This window comes from Lobosporangium transversale, assembly GCF_002105155.1.
Source record: "Lobosporangium transversale strain NRRL 3116 chromosome Unknown BCR41scaffold_26, whole genome shotgun sequence".
In the NCBI taxonomy this organism is placed as follows: domain Eukaryota; kingdom Fungi; phylum Mortierellomycota; class Mortierellomycetes; order Mortierellales; family Mortierellaceae; genus Lobosporangium; species Lobosporangium transversale.
Window position 1 is genome coordinate 339,506 of NW_019029004.1, and position 15,843 is coordinate 355,348.

Below are 15,843 nucleotides of genomic sequence, written 5' to 3' on the forward strand. Positions count from 1 at the left end.
CCGGTATATTCTTATCATTATTATAAATCACAGACCATGGCCACATTGACTGCTCTTATTTTAATGCATTAATGAACAATGGCCTGTAGCAAAACTCAATGCAAATGATTTGGGGCGCCCTGCAAAACTTTGTTTTGGATAAAATTGATTGCATTAAGGCACCACACATGTCAAAAGAGATCAGGAAAAGTGCTCACTTGCTTCTTTTCACACCGCGATCCATCCCCTCTGTTTATTATAGGATAGTAAATATAAACACTGTGGCTGTTCTTGCCAGTTTACTTGCTACAACAGCCTGACTTGTGACTCTCATTTGATCACCATTGACAGGTTGACTACAGCATTGTCCCATTGCCCCTGGACTCCTTTGGCTGTTCGTGCCAATAAAACCCGTATTCTTTTTTGGTCACGCGTCGAATTTTAAGATGATGAGAACAAGGACATATTCAGATAATCACTTTACGAAGCTACATGTCTCAAAAAAGTAGACAAGGAATGAGATAATCTTGCAGCAAGGAGATATTAGAACTCGGAAACTATTGCAACAGTTTTTAATAAAGACATAAAGACCCTAACTCTGTAGGTACCGCTTAAAAAAGTACCACAAGTTTATTGAGCCACATCTCATACAAGAGATTTGTGCACATCACGCTTCAGGTTAAACATCTCTGGATACACCAGATTGGTTGGCGAGAAAATATCAATGGGGAATATTAGGAAATGCATGTGGTACAAAACATCTCGGCCAAGTTCATGATGCTGCAATGGATCCAATCACCTGACCACGACTGCTCCAAATGTAGTGCTTGCTGTAGAACAAAAGCGTGAATGCATTCCCTTACGCGCGCGTCTATTCTTGCATGCAATTTTCTTTGCAATTCTAATCTTTTTCGAGCTTCCAAACATATTGTAACAATGAACATTGTTTTTACTGCCCGCAAATCCAGTTCAGTCTTTCAAGCGATTAAAGGCAATTTCACGGGGCCAGCTGATCTAAATCTTATTCTTGGGTACGTAAACAGGAATCTCGCACAAAGGAAGCGCTTATTTTTTTATTGCTCAAAATGAAAAAGGATGGCTGGCCCTCCCTAACCTATCCTCTGATCTTTCTACGCCGGTTTTGGTTCCATATCCTCTTCATAAAAATGAATATCACTGCTTGAAACAAATAAATAACCAAACTATGCAGTAAGGGGACTCGGATCGAAGTCTATCTTATTGGGCGCGATGGCCTTAAACTGGTCAAGGGATTTGGCATTTATGGAGAAATTGCCTGTCTTGAGCCCTTTCGGCCTCCGGTAAGCAGTGCGGAGGAAAATCTCCTGCTTCACGGAGGCTTTTCCGTCCTGAATGGACTGGGATAAAGTGGTTTACAAAAATTCAATATGCTAATTTTATTCCTATTTGGCACGTCGCTTTTGTTGGTTTTGCGGATGTCATCAGGGCCATACTACAGACATGTTGCTAGTGACGACAACACACTATGATATGCTGACGCTATCACTGCGGCTCACATCTGCAGATGGATCAGCTGATGCTTTAGCTAATAGTGCTTCGCAGTTCAGCATTATTTCAGATACGCTTACAGACCTTCGAGATCGACATAATCGACCCTCGGATGCAGGCCAGATACTTATTATTGACCCCTCGTCATTGGTCATTTGCTGTCATCTCTACCAAGGATTGCTAAAATGTATCACTGTCAATCCCAATGCTCCAATTCCTACGGGATCAGGCGGACAAAGTATGCCGCAGCCTGGTCGATCTGCACCTTCGCATAACTCAAGGTCTTCTAGAATGGGAGATAAGACGTTTGTAGAGCAGTTCAACCTCCCAATCGAAGAAGTGACCATCATGTCTATGGTATTTTTACATGGCTGTTTGCGGCCTACACTTGTAGTCCTTTACCAGGATAAGAAAGAAATCCGACACGTAAAAACATATGAGCTTGACATAAAATCCAAAGAGAAATCAGAGACTGGCTGGAGCCAGAGTGGTCTGACTGGAGCACATACTTGCATTGCGGTGCCATCGCCTATTGGTAAAGATACTCTCTCAATTTACAATATATGACGAAGGGATTCAGAAAGTTCTAATGCATTCATTATCTTAAACATATAGGTGGTTTTCTTGTCGTGGGAGAATACTCCATCTCTTATTTCAATCCTGCGCAGCGCACTTCGCCTCGCTCTATCACAATTAATCCTACTATTATGCAATGCTACAACCGTGTGGATGATCAGGGGAACCGCTATTTGTTAGGGGACATTAAGGGGCAGCTTTATATCTTGGTGCTAGTTTTGGGCGACGTGCCAGGCCCCTCAACGTCCTCGTCTTCCGCACAACCAATTCAGGCATTTCAAGTCGAAGATCTCAAACTTGAAGTACTCGGAACGACCTCGATTCCCGAGGCAATCGTATACCTTGACAATGATCATGCTTTCATTGGATCGCATCTTGGGGATTCGCAATTGGTCCTTCTACATACCGAAGCTGATCAGAACGGTGAATACCTAGAAGTGATGGAGACATTTACAAACATTGCGCCAGTCTCTGACTTTGAGGTAGTAGATTTAGAGGGTCAGGGGCAAGGCCAGATTGTCGCATGCTCTGGTGGATTCAAGGATGGCTCACTTAGGATTGTACGAAATGGAGTCGGGATAAATGACCGTGCTGTGCTAGAGCTCCCTGGCATAAAAGGCCTTTGGTCACTGAAACAGACTCTTGATTCGGCAACAGAGGATACATTGGTTATGAGTTTCTTGAATTCAACGCGTGTCGTTCGCGTGACATCAGATGCAGAAATGGTTCAGGAAGAGATAGAAGGGCTCTTGAACGACTCACAAACCTTGTTAAGTGGCAACGTCCAGGCCAACTTGATCCTACAAGTGACGCCACGGTCAGTTCGCTTAATTGCGCCTCCTCAACATATTCAAGCAGGGTTAATCGCTGAGTGGAAGCCTCCGAGTGGTCAGCTCATTTCTGTAGCATCCATGAATCCAATGCAATGTGTGGTGGCTGTTGCCGGTCAGACACTTGTGTATTTGGATATTGGCTCTGAAGAGATTCGTGAAGTTGGGTACGGGGAGTGCTCTTTGAGCTTTCTTATTTCATATTTTGAGTTAAAGCGTGATCTGCAAGGACATGACGGATATCTTTAACACTAATTTCTTTGTCGATGATGTATGATTTAGGCGCACCACATTCGAAAACGAGATTGCTTGTATTGATATTACTCCAATCGATGTTGGTAAAAACAACGCATCGCAAGTATGTGCTGTCGGGCTGTGGACGAATGTCCAGGTTCTCTTGGTTCGTCTGCCTACAATGGAGACCCTTGCCAGCCATAGCCTACAGGGCGATATCTTACCCCGATCCCTATTATTATCTAGATTTGAAGGTGTTCCATATCTGTTGGTAGGTCTCGGTAAGTATTTGGAATAGACGTATGGATGAGTGATGCAGCTACATTTTACTTACACTCATCAACGATAGAAAGATGTCTGACAGTCTACTAACTTTTTTGATTACTTTGATATTGTAGGCGATGGTCAACTGCTGACGTTCATGCTCGATGCGACGTTGGCGACATTCCCCACTCCAAAGCGCATTTCGCTTGGAACACAGCCCATCATGCTCCGCCAGATCTCATCAAGCAATGAAGGAGGACCTGGCGAATCTGAAACTAAAACCAATCATGTTTTTGCCTGTAGCGACCGTCCTACTGTGATTTACAGCTCAAATCGCAAGCTTCTGCTCTCGAATGTGAATCTAAAGCAAGTAGCCACAGTTGCGTCATTCAATTGTGAAGCTTTCCCTAATGCCTTGGCAATCGTTGGCTCGGATGAGGAAGGTGTTCTCAGGATCGGAAGTATCGATGAATTCCAGGAACTCCATGTACAAACATTCCCAATCCACGAGAGTCCTCGTAGAATCGCCCATCTGGCATCAAAAAAATGCTTCGGTGTGCTGACCATTAAAGTTGTGAGCGAGGAGCCGGAAGCAATGGGTAGCACCAAGATGGTGAGCTGTGATGAGGTAGAAGTTGGGTTTGTGCGGCTTTATGATGACCAAACTTTTGAACGTAAGCTGTATTGAAATGATGAGTAGTAAAGCGAGGCATAACGCGACTATTTTCAGAAGCTTTTTAAGTACAGCTCGAGTCGCATGAAATACTGATGTACTTTTTCAATATTTATTTTCATCACAAGTCCTCCATACCTATGAACTTCAGAAGGAAGAGGCGCCACAATGTATTTCAGCTGTGACATTTGCAGGCGATACAGCCAGCTATATTGCAGTTGGAACTGCAGACTCTGTATCCGAAGGTATTCCTACTAAGGGTCGTATCTTGATCTTGGAAGTCACTGAATCTAATCAGCTGAAATTGATTACAGAGCTGGAAGTCAAGGGTGGCGTTATGTCGATCAAAGGGTTCCAGGGCAAGCTGCTTTGCGGTGTAAACGAGCAGCTTCGTCTTTATTCTTGGACACCCTCTGATAAACTGACTTCGACAGCAGAATCCAACTTGGCATTGGAATGTTCTCGTCGCGGGTTCATTTTGATTCTCTCTCTGGCGATTCATGGTGAATTCATTGTGGCTATGGATTTGATCCGGAGTATGACGCTCCTTCGATACACGGAAAAAAAGATTGAAGAGATTGCAAGAGATGCCTGTATGGATATGTTGACATCCTTGGAGGCCATTGACGACGAGACTTTCATCGCGGCTGATAATGCCTCGAGTATATTTACACTGGTCAAGAACACAGAAACGACGAGTGAAGATGAAGCTAAGCGGCTACAGTGGTCAGGAGGATGGCACTTAGGCGACCAAATCAATAGGTTCAAACACGGTAAGTCTGTGATATGTTCGCTATGAAATAGGGTTGGAATTATTAATGCGTAAACGAGTGCATTAAACGAACCCGTAACCCCTATGTGTAATCAGGATCATTGGTCATGACTAGCCAGGAGGGTGATGCACCAGCAGTTCCTAAGCTTTTATTTGCGACTGTTAGTGGTGCGATCGGTGTTGTGGCATCACTTACACCAGAGAAGTATGAACTACTTCATCAATTGGAGATCAATATGGCTAGAGTTATTAAAGGCGTTGGCGGTCTCGATCATGCTGCGTAAGTCTTTTTTTTTTTTTTTTTTTTTTTTTTTTGGTAAATGGTCCAAATTATGATTTTGACCAACGCAATGACTCTTATAATTCCTTTGTTGACAATAGCTGGAGGCAATTTCGAAGCGATACGAGGACTTTACCATCTACAAACTTCGTAGATGGCGACTTGATCGAATTATTTCTAGATTTGAGTCAAGATGAGATCAATGACGTCCTTACAGGAACAGAGGCGAGTGGACCAGTTAATGCCTCTGTGGAAGAGGTCACCAAGCTTGTCGAAGAGCTCTCGCGCCTTCATTAATCAGTAGCAGCCTCATCAGTATAGAAAGTTTGTCCCATTGTCAACTATTGATGAATATAATATACAAGAACGAATGAAGCAATAAAATGGACGTTGTATTTTATATTTATATTCTCTATCTGACTGTCTGTGTCATCTAAGAGGTGGCGTAGTAACGAAACGCACCCGTGTCTCTGATTTTGAAACCTAAGGATTCATATAAGGCTCTAGCTTGGACTCGATCGGGCTTACTAGTCAGATCAACTATTTTGCAATGCCGCGCAAATACAGCCTCATCTAGAGCACGTTTCATGAGACCCCGACCTACGCCTTTCCCACGACAGATGTCAGAAACGACAAGATCCTCGATATGCGCGCGATTATTCATCAATAATTTTAGCGTTACCAACGTCAGACATCCCACGATTTTTGTGATCTTGAACGAAACCTTGGGCGACCCTGATGTTTTTTCGAAAGCTGTAGTTGTAGGCATAGTGGTAACATTGCTATTAGTTGTTATTTCCTCTTGGAGTGTTATTTGATCAGCATTTATTTCCGGTTGGCGCAAGGTTATTGTCTCCAAGGTTTCTGTTGCAAGAAGCAATGTAAATGTATCCTCGTTGGTGAGACATGCTTCGATCCTGTCAATATCAGGCCCTGCCGTGCAGGAGGTAGAGAGCTGTGGAAAGAGTTCAGAGAGCGCCTTGACGACCAAAGTTTTGTCGAGGGGCAGATAAAGCCCACGAGGTGAGGCTCCGTTTCTGGTGCAGACGAGTCGCCAAATAATAATGGAAGTAGATGTATCATTGTGGAGAGGTGATAGAGAGAGCTCAGTACCATCAATATATTGAGGGTCAACGACAAAGAATGTGGTAGCCATCAGAAATTTGCGGAATTAATGAGATGATGAAGACGATGCAACATTAAGGTGACGTATATCTAAGTAAACGACAAAAGTAGATAGATATTATAATGTATTGTAATGTTGCATGGAAGGACATGTATCCGTTGAACTGTGCGACAAATGCGAATGCATTTGAACAGAAATAGGAAAAAAAAAACCCTAGCTCTGTTCCATTTAAAAATTAAATGTTTGGATAATAAAATTAATCATCAACTTGGCATACTTTTTCCTGTCAGGAATCGTTTTAAGGGTCCACCACTTCATACCCAGACCAGGCACTGTTGGATCTCCCAGAATCTGGGGGATCACATTATGGAACTAGACCTGTTCATGATAGTTTAAAAAAAAAAAGAGTAACACAGACGAGCGTTCCCGTCAGCCTGTCATATTGCTGACAGTGTGACAAAAAATGGGGAAACAAACTCTTTCTCTTTCTTCCCTCTCTTTCTCTCTCCCCTTTCTCTTTCTATCTCTCTCTCCTCTCTTCTCTCTTTTCTCTCTTGTCTTTTTTTTTTTTTTTGTCTTTCATTTTGCATTTCCATTTTCACATTTCAATTCTCAAATAGAACTTTTTGCACTAGCTCACCCATGTGTTGTGCCCGTCAACATTTTTCCTCCTTTTGCATGTACAATTCTTACCGTCTTTTGTAAATTTTGAACCCCACCAAAAAAAAAAAAAAAAAAAAACACCCTCTCTTCTTTATTTCCTTCTAACCTTGCACACACAATATAAAAGCCTCAATGGAAGTCTCTACCCCACTTCTGCCACAGTCTATAGCCACACTCATCTCAACCGTCAGTCTAGGTGCCCGTGTATCGCTTCGAACAGCAGCCATCATAGTTGAGGCAAGTTGGCTGTGTGCTTATTAAATAGGAAAAAAAGAAAAAAAAAGAAAATTTTTAGCCTGAGTGCCACCAAAAAAAAGGGACGGTCCACAGACCAAGTGGGATCTGAAACTGGCACCACTCTTCCTACTCAGATTAAATCCCAAAAGGAAGTGGCAAAAGACAGACCCTGAATATGTATCTCTCTGAAGAGAAATTGAACATACTCACGTTATCAACATAAAAAAAAGTTTTATGCTTAACTGGAGGTTCTGCTATCAACCATTATATCAATAGGCTCTCTTGGAGACACTACAGCATGGAACAAGCGCCACGCTTGGCATCAGTCGGAGATCACTCCTCGCAGCGGTGTCAACTGCAAAGATCTTAAATATCCTCAAGGGCAATACTGGTCCAAAGTAAGCTAGAGAAACATGTCAGCTACTTTACTGCTTAAGCTTTTCTATTAGCCATTATTAAATGATCATTGATCATCATACCTATTTTTTTTTGGGCTCATGTTTCAGTGATGCGTTTACTATGCTCCTAGACAAATACACATCATTGGGCGTGTATGTGATCCACAACTCTTTTACTTTAGCAGAATTGTTTTCAATCTCGGGCTTACAACTCGTATCCAATACATTAACTGCCGGTATTCGCGTAAGTCTTTTTTTTTTTTTTTTTTTTTTTTTTTTTTTATCAATATGGAAGATGGATATCCAAGCGAATTATGTAGAAAAAATTTTTGGGGTTACTTTGGGTCAGGGACACAGATATGATAGAAAGGAAAGTGGAGGTGATAATCAAACTGGGAAAAGCATCTCATCCGGTAATCATGTAATTAAGACAATCTATAGCTTCTATAACTATTCGATGGAAATACCCCATACGTTTATGAATGTGAAAGCTCACTAGGACAGAATGATAGCAATGTGATTCAGGAGTATAAAGGGGTGTAAATGAATCACTGTCAGGGCTTTGCAGTCGCATGTCAAATTTTAAAGAAGTTCCATAATTCAAAAATATGGGTCAAGGACCCTTCGACTGGGCTTATTCCTCTTAAATTAACGAGTGGAGCTTATCGGATTTTTCCCCACGTCATGTGCAACAGTACACGCATCCGACAATTCGGCCACTTCACTTTACAATACACATACACATTTGTCCAACGTCTTCCTCACTCCCCCCCCACTCATAAAAGCAGACTAAATATCACACACGAGATAAACAGGGGTAACAAATTATGGTCGCAAAACAACACATGGCATCTGGATGATCATTTTCAGGCGGGCAATAGAAGCGTGGGTACTAGATGTAGGCATATGATTGCAGTTATTCAATAATTGCAACTCTATCCTCGGTTTGGATGTGACTTTCTGTCTATAAGCAATATCTAGACGTGCATACACCATACTGCACTGCCAACGAATTAGCTCATGGACATTTGTCAGCACTCAATTGTCCTTTAGACATGTGTTTTACCTTTTCTCTTAGTAAACAAAGTATTTGAATGAGCTGAGCATGTAAGACTGATATATGCTTTTCTCTAAATATCTATTTACCGTTTAGACTGCAGAAGAGTCGGTACGCATAGTAGACGGCTTGTTCGGATCAACTGAAACATCGAGAGCACTAGCTGCTGTTGTAGGCTTGGTCAAGAAGGAAGTATATGAAGACGAAGACTTTGCCATCACCAGTTCAGGGAAAATGGCAGTATTGGCATCAATCACCAAAGCCCTTACGGTTTTTGCATGTCTACAGGCAGCAACACACAAGCGCACCCAAAAATCCATTCGCACCATGCTAGTGTACGAGGGTGTTGTATTGCCCAAACCCAAGATCCTTGGTGATGTTAACGCTACTCATCTCACAACTATTGAACAGTCCGCTATCGATAACTATGATGAAGATTCAGGAGAGCTTTTGAGAGATTTATCAAACACATTAATAACTGACCCAGATGATGTCACTGAAGACATGACAACGACTCAGATTGAGAAGGTGTTGAGCGCGGACATTCTTCAGGTGACGACTACAACGACATTGACAACAACAACTACACAAACTTTTGTTCGACCGGGAGCCGATTTGTCAAATCTAGGAAAGCCTTTACCAGCCATCCATCACGACAGAAACACATCCTCCTCATCTTTGCAACGACAGCACCATTACCCAACATCAGTTGAAGCCACATCTAGCTCTCGAGGTGCCACTTCATCCATGGCTATTACTACACGGTCTAGACGAGGCTCTGTTTCGTCTATTGCATCTGTTGCCACTACCCTAACGCAGTATGCCACTACTTCCATCGTCGCCAACTCTCATGGCTCAGTAAATGGCTCCTCTAGACACACCCCTTCCGTTAGCGAGACCTTCGCCCCCTCCGAATCCTTAGCCGTTGAAGGAAATCGAAATGCCAATAACAATTTGAGACTAATGTTTTCTACCGTGACAAAAAAGTTCAAGAAGAACCAAAAAGTGCATATCGGTGGCGAAGGTGAAGGTACAGTCTTAATGAGGACGCAGGAACGTGAGATCAGAACAAGCGAGACTAGGGATTCACTTGACTGGTCTGAGGACGACACGGATTGGGTTGAAGTTACACAATCGTCCGAAACTATGTCTTCTATGGAGATGAATGCGATTTCATATGATGTACCTACTGAGAAAAAATCCAGCGATAAGTTTGGGCCGTCATTCGGTCTCAAAGGTGGATTAACTGGAAAAAAATTTGGACATTCGTTTTTTTCTAAAATGACAAAACAAACGACCTTCGGAAAGGGCAACGAACGTGAAAGCCTTGACAGTTCTGACCCCCAGTTGACGATCACAGAAATGGATGAACCTCGAAACGACTCTGACAATTCGCTCCCTGACAGTAATCCAATCGCTATGCCCATCATGGTGGGCTTGAAGTTGGGAGATGATGAGGATTTTAGACCGTCTCCGCCACCCAAAGAACCAACAGAGCCCAATCCTGCCAATTTCCCACGAGATCATCTTGTCCGTAATATTCAAAGGTTTATGCGCTATGCCTCGGCTAGTTATGGACATAATTTCATGAGGATCTTGGGTATCGGTACTATTGGTGACACTGTCTACTCACCATACGGTGATCACCCAAATCACCATGCATTTGCAACGCACACTTCAACACCACTGGACTCAATCCTTCTCTCATCATTTACAGATCCAGGTGCAAAAGGTAGCTTCCAGGCGCCTAAAATGCACTCGTTGGTCCATTATATCAATCTGGACCATGGAGCACAATGCGTTGTTTTAACGTGCCGCGGCACTCTGGGTCTCTCAGATGTGTTGACAGATCTCTGCGCCCACTATGACGACCTAGTCTTGCCTACAGTCAAATCGAATGGAAAACGAGGCGAACAACATGCACCGCCAACGTACAAGGTCCATGCAGGAATGTACGCATCTGCTCGTCTGCTGTCCCTTGAGACCTCAACTGTCTTCAAGACCATCAAGAAGGCATTAGAGGACTACCCTGATTATGGTCTTGTTCTTTGCGGACATTCACTTGGTGGAGGTGTTGCTTCCATTCTGACTTTACTTTGGTCGATGAAGAGTCAGGATTTTGAAGCATACGTTGAGGAACAAGAAGATAGATCCAGCGATGAAGAGGGTGACGAAGACAGGGACAACAAATCAAAAAACACTACAAGACACCACCAACGATCGAAAAAACGTATTGCATACCCCGAAATCACAACACCATTTGTCACTTCGCCTGGATCGTTTCTGCCTGCAGGACGACCCATTCACTGCTATGCATATGGTCCGCCATGCGTAATGTCGTTACCGCTATCGAAATACTGCCGGGGACTTATTACAACTGTTGTTCATCAATACGATCTCGTCCCAACATTAAGCTTGGGACTCCTGAAGGATTTCAAGAATGTTGCGACCACTTTACATGAGGAGGGACAGATAGTAGAGGATATTGTTAAGCGCCTGATCATTGGTGTAACATGCAATAAGGTCGATGCAGAGAATGCCAAAACCGCTCCATCAACATATACCAACGGATCAAATCTTCCAGCACAGTCTACACTACCACATAAGCAAAAAAATGCAGAGCCTCCGAAACGATCCCAAAGTATGCCCATGTATTCAGAGTATGATCGATGGCAGCTTCAAGAAGCAGAAGATCAAGACTGGTCATGGTCGTTAATCAAGACGATGCGTGCAGATATGAGTTCGGATAAACTGTATCCACCTACGCCTGTATACTTGCTCGAATCTATTGCCACAACAGTTGTACCTGCTGGATCCTCGGCTTTAACTACGATGACAGGAACCATTGCGGCTTCGATGGAATCTCGCCCATCTGCAAATACCGCTAGTTCCGTACCTCTTTCAAAATCGTACTCTGCATCTTCCGCAATTACAGCTGCTGGCGCAGCTGCAGTTAATCTAGCAAATGGGTTTCGCCCAAGCTCTCCATTTGGTCGATACTCAACCCCTACACCCAGCGCTAAGTCTAAGGTGAACATGACCGCAACAACACCATCTACAGACGCTCCTTCAGCTATGCCACAGGCATCTAAGACAGCATACAAAGTCTCGATGCGACGATTTGATCATGTGGAAGATCGTTTTGGGGAACTGCAGTTTGCACGATCCATGTTCACTGACCACAGCCCGGCGAACTATGAGGTCTGTGTAGAAAGACTCTGTCAGGCTGTATTCTCATCTGAGGATAATTTGTAGAAACCAAAATGAATAAAAAAAAAAAATTGCACATGTATATTCGTCTCCAACCTCCCTAATGCAATGGACTATATTAGGTATATTTGGATACGGCAGACGACTATTCCAATAGAGAGGTTCGACAAGGTCTATCCTCCCGTTTCCCTTTCAACCTCATGCATTCACAAAGACAATCTCGTAGAAATTCATCATGTCTCTTAGTCGACTTGTCAAAGAACACAATGCAAAGCAGGCAACTCATAAGCGCGAAACTGGTACGATTAATGTCAAGAGCTAGTGACAGTATGTCGACATCAAACAATCTTCGATTTAACCATTCAAATGCTGTAATGTCTAGAGCAACTGCGAAAAGAGGCTATTCAAAGTGTAGGCGTATTCTCTGACGCAATTGCGGATATCCTCAATAGCCGGTAGGTATAGTGGATACGAGCACAGGCTTCTGCTCAACTAGCATGGAGAGCAGAATCTAATCATATATGTGAATATTTTACTGCCGGCCTTTGTCTACATCCCTCCAAAGGGTGACACAGATATTCGTTAACCAGAAGAACTTGGAACAAGAAGTAAAGAATTTGTCGGCTCAAACGACAAGATATGCGAAGCAAACAGCGCAATGGCTTTCTCTTGTTCAGCAGTTTGACTCGGCCCTTAAAGTACGCATCTTGATTTAGTGATATCAAGTCCACCATGCTTCTTTAATATCTTTTCAACATGATCTCATAGCTTTTCTAGCAATTTAAAATATTTTTGCACTTTGATAACAATTAGGAGCTCGGAGATGTACAGAACTGGGTTCAAGTTATACAGAGGGATATGGAGCAGGTTACTGAAGCATTAGAGAGCTCACAGCACAATCATGAAAACAGCATAATCTAGGCCCAATCCTCACCGCAAGGGAGAATCTGGCCATGACCGCGCTGCTTCTAAACTTGGAAGTGTGCTTGCGAACACACATGTGTGTAGATTCTAGCCTAACTATACTACCTATTAAATTTTCTTGCCTCTCTATACTACTGGCCTCTTACTGCGAGTCGACGCTGTTCTGACTAAAACTCGACCCTCTGTCTGTCGTTGTACTTGTGTCTGTGTCTGCTCTTGTGCCTGTGCCTGTCGCTGTTATCGCTCTTTGATGTATCCAAGGAGACTGTTCTTTCGTATCCACAGGCTGAAGATGATGCGGTCGTTCTTGTCTCTTTAGGTGGCCACGAATAATATTGCATACATTATATGTCACCATTGCGATGAAAATACGTTTAGCACAATACAGGTAATTTGTCCAACAAAGTCTTCACAGGATGGATGGGTATTTCTTGGGCGTATAGACCTATTGACCACCATCCATATAGTCAAATGAGAGCGCCTAAAAAGAAAGATCGATCTTGTTAGAGAGAGCAATCCTATATATCGAAAGAATAGGAGAGAGAGTCAGCAAAAAACTGTGGCTGCACAAATAAAAAAAAATATAAATAAAAATATAAAAATAATCATGAAGACTTACACATAATTCTAGCATCCACTTGGGAGTATTACAGTCTGTTGCTGTCTTAACACAATCGATCATATTAGCCACTGTAATTGGGGTTGTAGAATAGTAGCGGTTTGTTAGGTCTGTTACTCCTTCATCTTGTTGCCTTCTCCTGATCTACGTAAATCGCTACTAAAAAAAACTGTGGGTCTAGATTCGCTTTGCTAGGCCTGTTGAAGTTATTGGAGACCACTCTAACATACTACACTCATAGCGATATGTTAGAGTGAGTGGTGAAAATTAATTCCTTTGTGCGATTCGGGTGTTGTGGATGTGGACGACAAAAGAATATGTTGAGAGGATGTGAACGGTGATGAGAAGAAATCAAGGCGAGAATGAAGGTTTTATATACCATTAAGCCCTTGGCAAAGCAGCATGATCGATAAATTCATGTCAATATTAATATAGTCCACGCGTCCAGGAAGCACTTGAGAATCTGCATGAGGCTCTCCCGAAATCATTTGTGACGGCCTTTGGTTCTGTGGCTGTTTTATCGTAATGTTGTGCTTTTTTTTTTTTTTTTTTTTGGCCACCTTCACATCAACTTTTTCTTCAACTTTTACTTTCTACATTTCTACATTACTCACAATGGTATGTTTTCAAGCCTTTGATCACTATGAACACAGTTAATAGCATAACTGAATAAATGCTGAGCTGTTACCAAGACCATGATTCATTTGATTTATGATTGATTAAAAGAATCGTTAACCAATTGCATTACATTTCTTTGTATACTAATTAGACTGAAGAAGTTTCCAAAGCCTGGCCTCTTGCTGATGCCGCCCTCACCAATTCGATCATGGATCTGGTTCAGCAGGCATCTCACTATAAGCAGTTGAAGAAGGGCGCTAACGAGGTTACCAAGACTCTCAATCGTGGTATTGCCGAATTCATTGTTATGACCGCCGACACTGAGCCTATTGAGATTTTGTTGCATTTGCCTCTTCTTTGTGAAGACAAAAACGTTCCCTATGTCTTTGTTCCTTCCAAGACCGCTCTTGGCCGCGCCTGTAGTGTCTCTCGGCCTGTTATTGCCTGCTCAGTGACTTCGAATGAGGGTTCTGACCTCAAAGCTCAAATCTTGACCATTAAGTCCCAGATCGAGAAACTCTTAATTTAGAACAACCCTGTATAACATCCACATCTTGTTGCATCAAAGAATAAATCTTTTTATTTTATGGATCGTCTCGTCACTTCAGCTGCTATACAGTCCTATGCATTTTTCAATGAGTCTTGTGTCCAAATTAGCCGAACCTGCCCTTCGCGATCTTTTTTTTTACATTCTTATACAGTAATTTTCCTGTTCTAGTGCAAAGTCCAGGATGACAAGAATGAAGAAACCGGGAGAAAATGAAAAGGATGTCCCCCGAGAAAGATCATGAAGATGTTACAGGGTGATATTGGTTAAGCTGTCGAGGCGAGCATTGGCTGGTGACTACGCTTGTCAGAGGATTGGATATTAGTTTGTCAACAAAGGTATTGAAACAAAACTTAGTGGTACGATTCGACTCCTTGGTGCTGGATAGAGTACGTAAATTACTTTATCAAGATGAAGATATAATACCGTGTTTGGCTTAGCATTTAACCTAGGGCTGCAATAATATTGAACATCAAAGCCTGTCGAGAAAGCCCATATTACTCTTTCAGATGAGAAGACAGCTTTGTTTTCTCTTTCTTACACGGTCTACGAAGAATGACAAGTTCGGCACACAAAGGTAACTGCTATGAACTTTATTGAGAATAACGCCTAGTTGAAATGGCTGGACATTCTATAGAGTATCTTTTACCTCGAGTCCGCAAAGAAAGGGTTAAATGTGAAGATTCTGAAAAGACCAGAAAACATAGACCTCGCCTCGCATAGATTATTATATCAAAAGACAGAGAGGGGATAATGTTATTATAACCATAACCATAGTCGAAGTAGAATCAGTTAAGTTCAACAGTCCAAAATATAGGATTTGTGTACACATAGCAACTTTGGGTTGCAACCTGAGATCTCCTTACCTTAGTCCCTTTTTTTGATGTCTCCTCACATTACTTTTGAGACAATTTCTAAAACAAAATCAAGGGATCAAGAAGTTGCTAGGTAGAAGCCTTTATACTGTCCCGCCATAACCGTCGCATGAACAGGACTCCTGTGGCCTTTCTCTTGGCTATAGCTGTAGAAGCTATATCCTTATCGACTAGCTATAACCGCTAGTAGAAAGAATGAAGGATCTCCTTTCTTCCAGAGATGAAGAGTACATGCTCCGGCTCGACGCCTACAGACCAAAGAATTATTGATATTATTACCGCTATGACTGTTTTCCCTCGCAGTTTCTATTTTCCATTATGCGTGACATATTTTTGTGTCTTTGAGTATCAGATCGTTAGGAGGTTGCTTGGCCTTCCTCGAGAACCCAACCAACGAAAGGCTGTTCGGGTCTTGGCAGTACCCTTGTATTCCT

General features: G+C 42.5%; 5 protein-coding genes across 5 annotated transcripts; 4 read left to right on the plus strand and 1 right to left on the minus strand.

The window, feature by feature from the left end:
- Positions 1-850: 850 nt before the first annotated feature.
- Positions 851-5,524, plus strand: BCR41DRAFT_356526 (DNA damage-binding protein 1). The gene is made up of 9 exons (XM_022024661.1): positions 851-1,010; positions 1,190-1,298; positions 1,444-2,041; positions 2,122-3,079; positions 3,195-3,427; positions 3,545-4,084; positions 4,212-4,856; positions 4,952-5,135; positions 5,237-5,524. Exons 1-9 carry the CDS (start codon positions 916-918, stop codon positions 5,430-5,432), a joined length of 3,558 nt encoding a protein of 1,185 aa, XP_021879991.1. The 5' UTR covers positions 851-915; the 3' UTR covers positions 5,433-5,524.
- Positions 5,521-6,437, minus strand: BCR41DRAFT_356527 (hypothetical protein). The gene has a single exon (XM_022024662.1). The coding sequence runs from the start codon at positions 6,289-6,291 to the stop codon at positions 5,569-5,571; it is 723 nt and encodes a 240-aa protein (XP_021879992.1). The 5' UTR covers positions 6,292-6,437; the 3' UTR covers positions 5,521-5,568.
- Positions 6,438-7,056: 619 nt separating this feature from the next.
- BCR41DRAFT_397712 (hypothetical protein) lies at positions 7,057-11,871 on the plus strand (the record flags this gene model as incomplete). Its single annotated transcript, XM_022028903.1, has 4 exons — positions 7,057-7,155; positions 7,438-7,559; positions 7,668-7,803; positions 8,713-11,871. The coding sequence occupies 4 exons, from the start codon at positions 7,057-7,059 to the stop codon at positions 11,869-11,871; spliced, it is 3,516 nt and encodes a 1,171-aa protein (XP_021879993.1).
- A 62-nt stretch (positions 11,872-11,933) lies between these two features.
- BCR41DRAFT_105177 (GCN5-like 1) lies at positions 11,934-12,820 on the plus strand. The gene is made up of 4 exons (XM_022019337.1): positions 11,934-12,125; positions 12,209-12,281; positions 12,392-12,524; positions 12,640-12,820. The coding sequence occupies exons 1-4, from the start codon at positions 12,062-12,064 to the stop codon at positions 12,745-12,747; spliced, it is 378 nt and encodes a 125-aa protein (XP_021879994.1). The 5' UTR covers positions 11,934-12,061; the 3' UTR covers positions 12,748-12,820.
- Positions 12,821-13,929: 1,109 nt separating this feature from the next.
- Positions 13,930-14,594, plus strand: BCR41DRAFT_356530 (snRNP subunit). The gene is made up of 2 exons (XM_022024663.1): positions 13,930-13,987; positions 14,139-14,594. Exons 1-2 carry the CDS (start codon positions 13,985-13,987, stop codon positions 14,514-14,516), a joined length of 381 nt encoding a protein of 126 aa, XP_021879995.1. The 5' UTR covers positions 13,930-13,984; the 3' UTR covers positions 14,517-14,594.
- The last annotated feature ends 1,249 nt before the right edge of the window (positions 14,595-15,843 follow it).

Bases quoted from the DNA above. Each gene is read 5' to 3' on its own strand.
- BCR41DRAFT_356526 (XM_022024661.1), top strand. From the start codon at position 916: ATGAACATTGTTTTTACTGCCCGCAAATCCAGTTCAGTCTTTCAAGCG. The intron at 4,857-4,951 runs GTAAGTCTGTGA...ATGTGTAATCAG, and splicing joins AATCAATAGGTTCAAACACG to GATCATTGGTCATGACTAGC. The intron at 5,136-5,236 runs GTAAGTCTTTTT...TGTTGACAATAG, and splicing joins GGCGGTCTCGATCATGCTGC to CTGGAGGCAATTTCGAAGCG.
- BCR41DRAFT_356527 (XM_022024662.1), bottom strand. From the start codon at position 6,291: ATGGCTACCACATTCTTTGTCGTTGACCCTCAATATATTGATGGTACT.
- BCR41DRAFT_105177 (XM_022019337.1), top strand. From the start codon at position 12,062: ATGTCTCTTAGTCGACTTGTCAAAGAACACAATGCAAAGCAGGCAACT. The intron at 12,126-12,208 runs GTACGATTAATG...TGTAATGTCTAG, and splicing joins AACTCATAAGCGCGAAACTG to AGCAACTGCGAAAAGAGGCT. The intron at 12,282-12,391 runs GTAGGTATAGTG...ATCCCTCCAAAG, and splicing joins GCGGATATCCTCAATAGCCG to GGTGACACAGATATTCGTTA.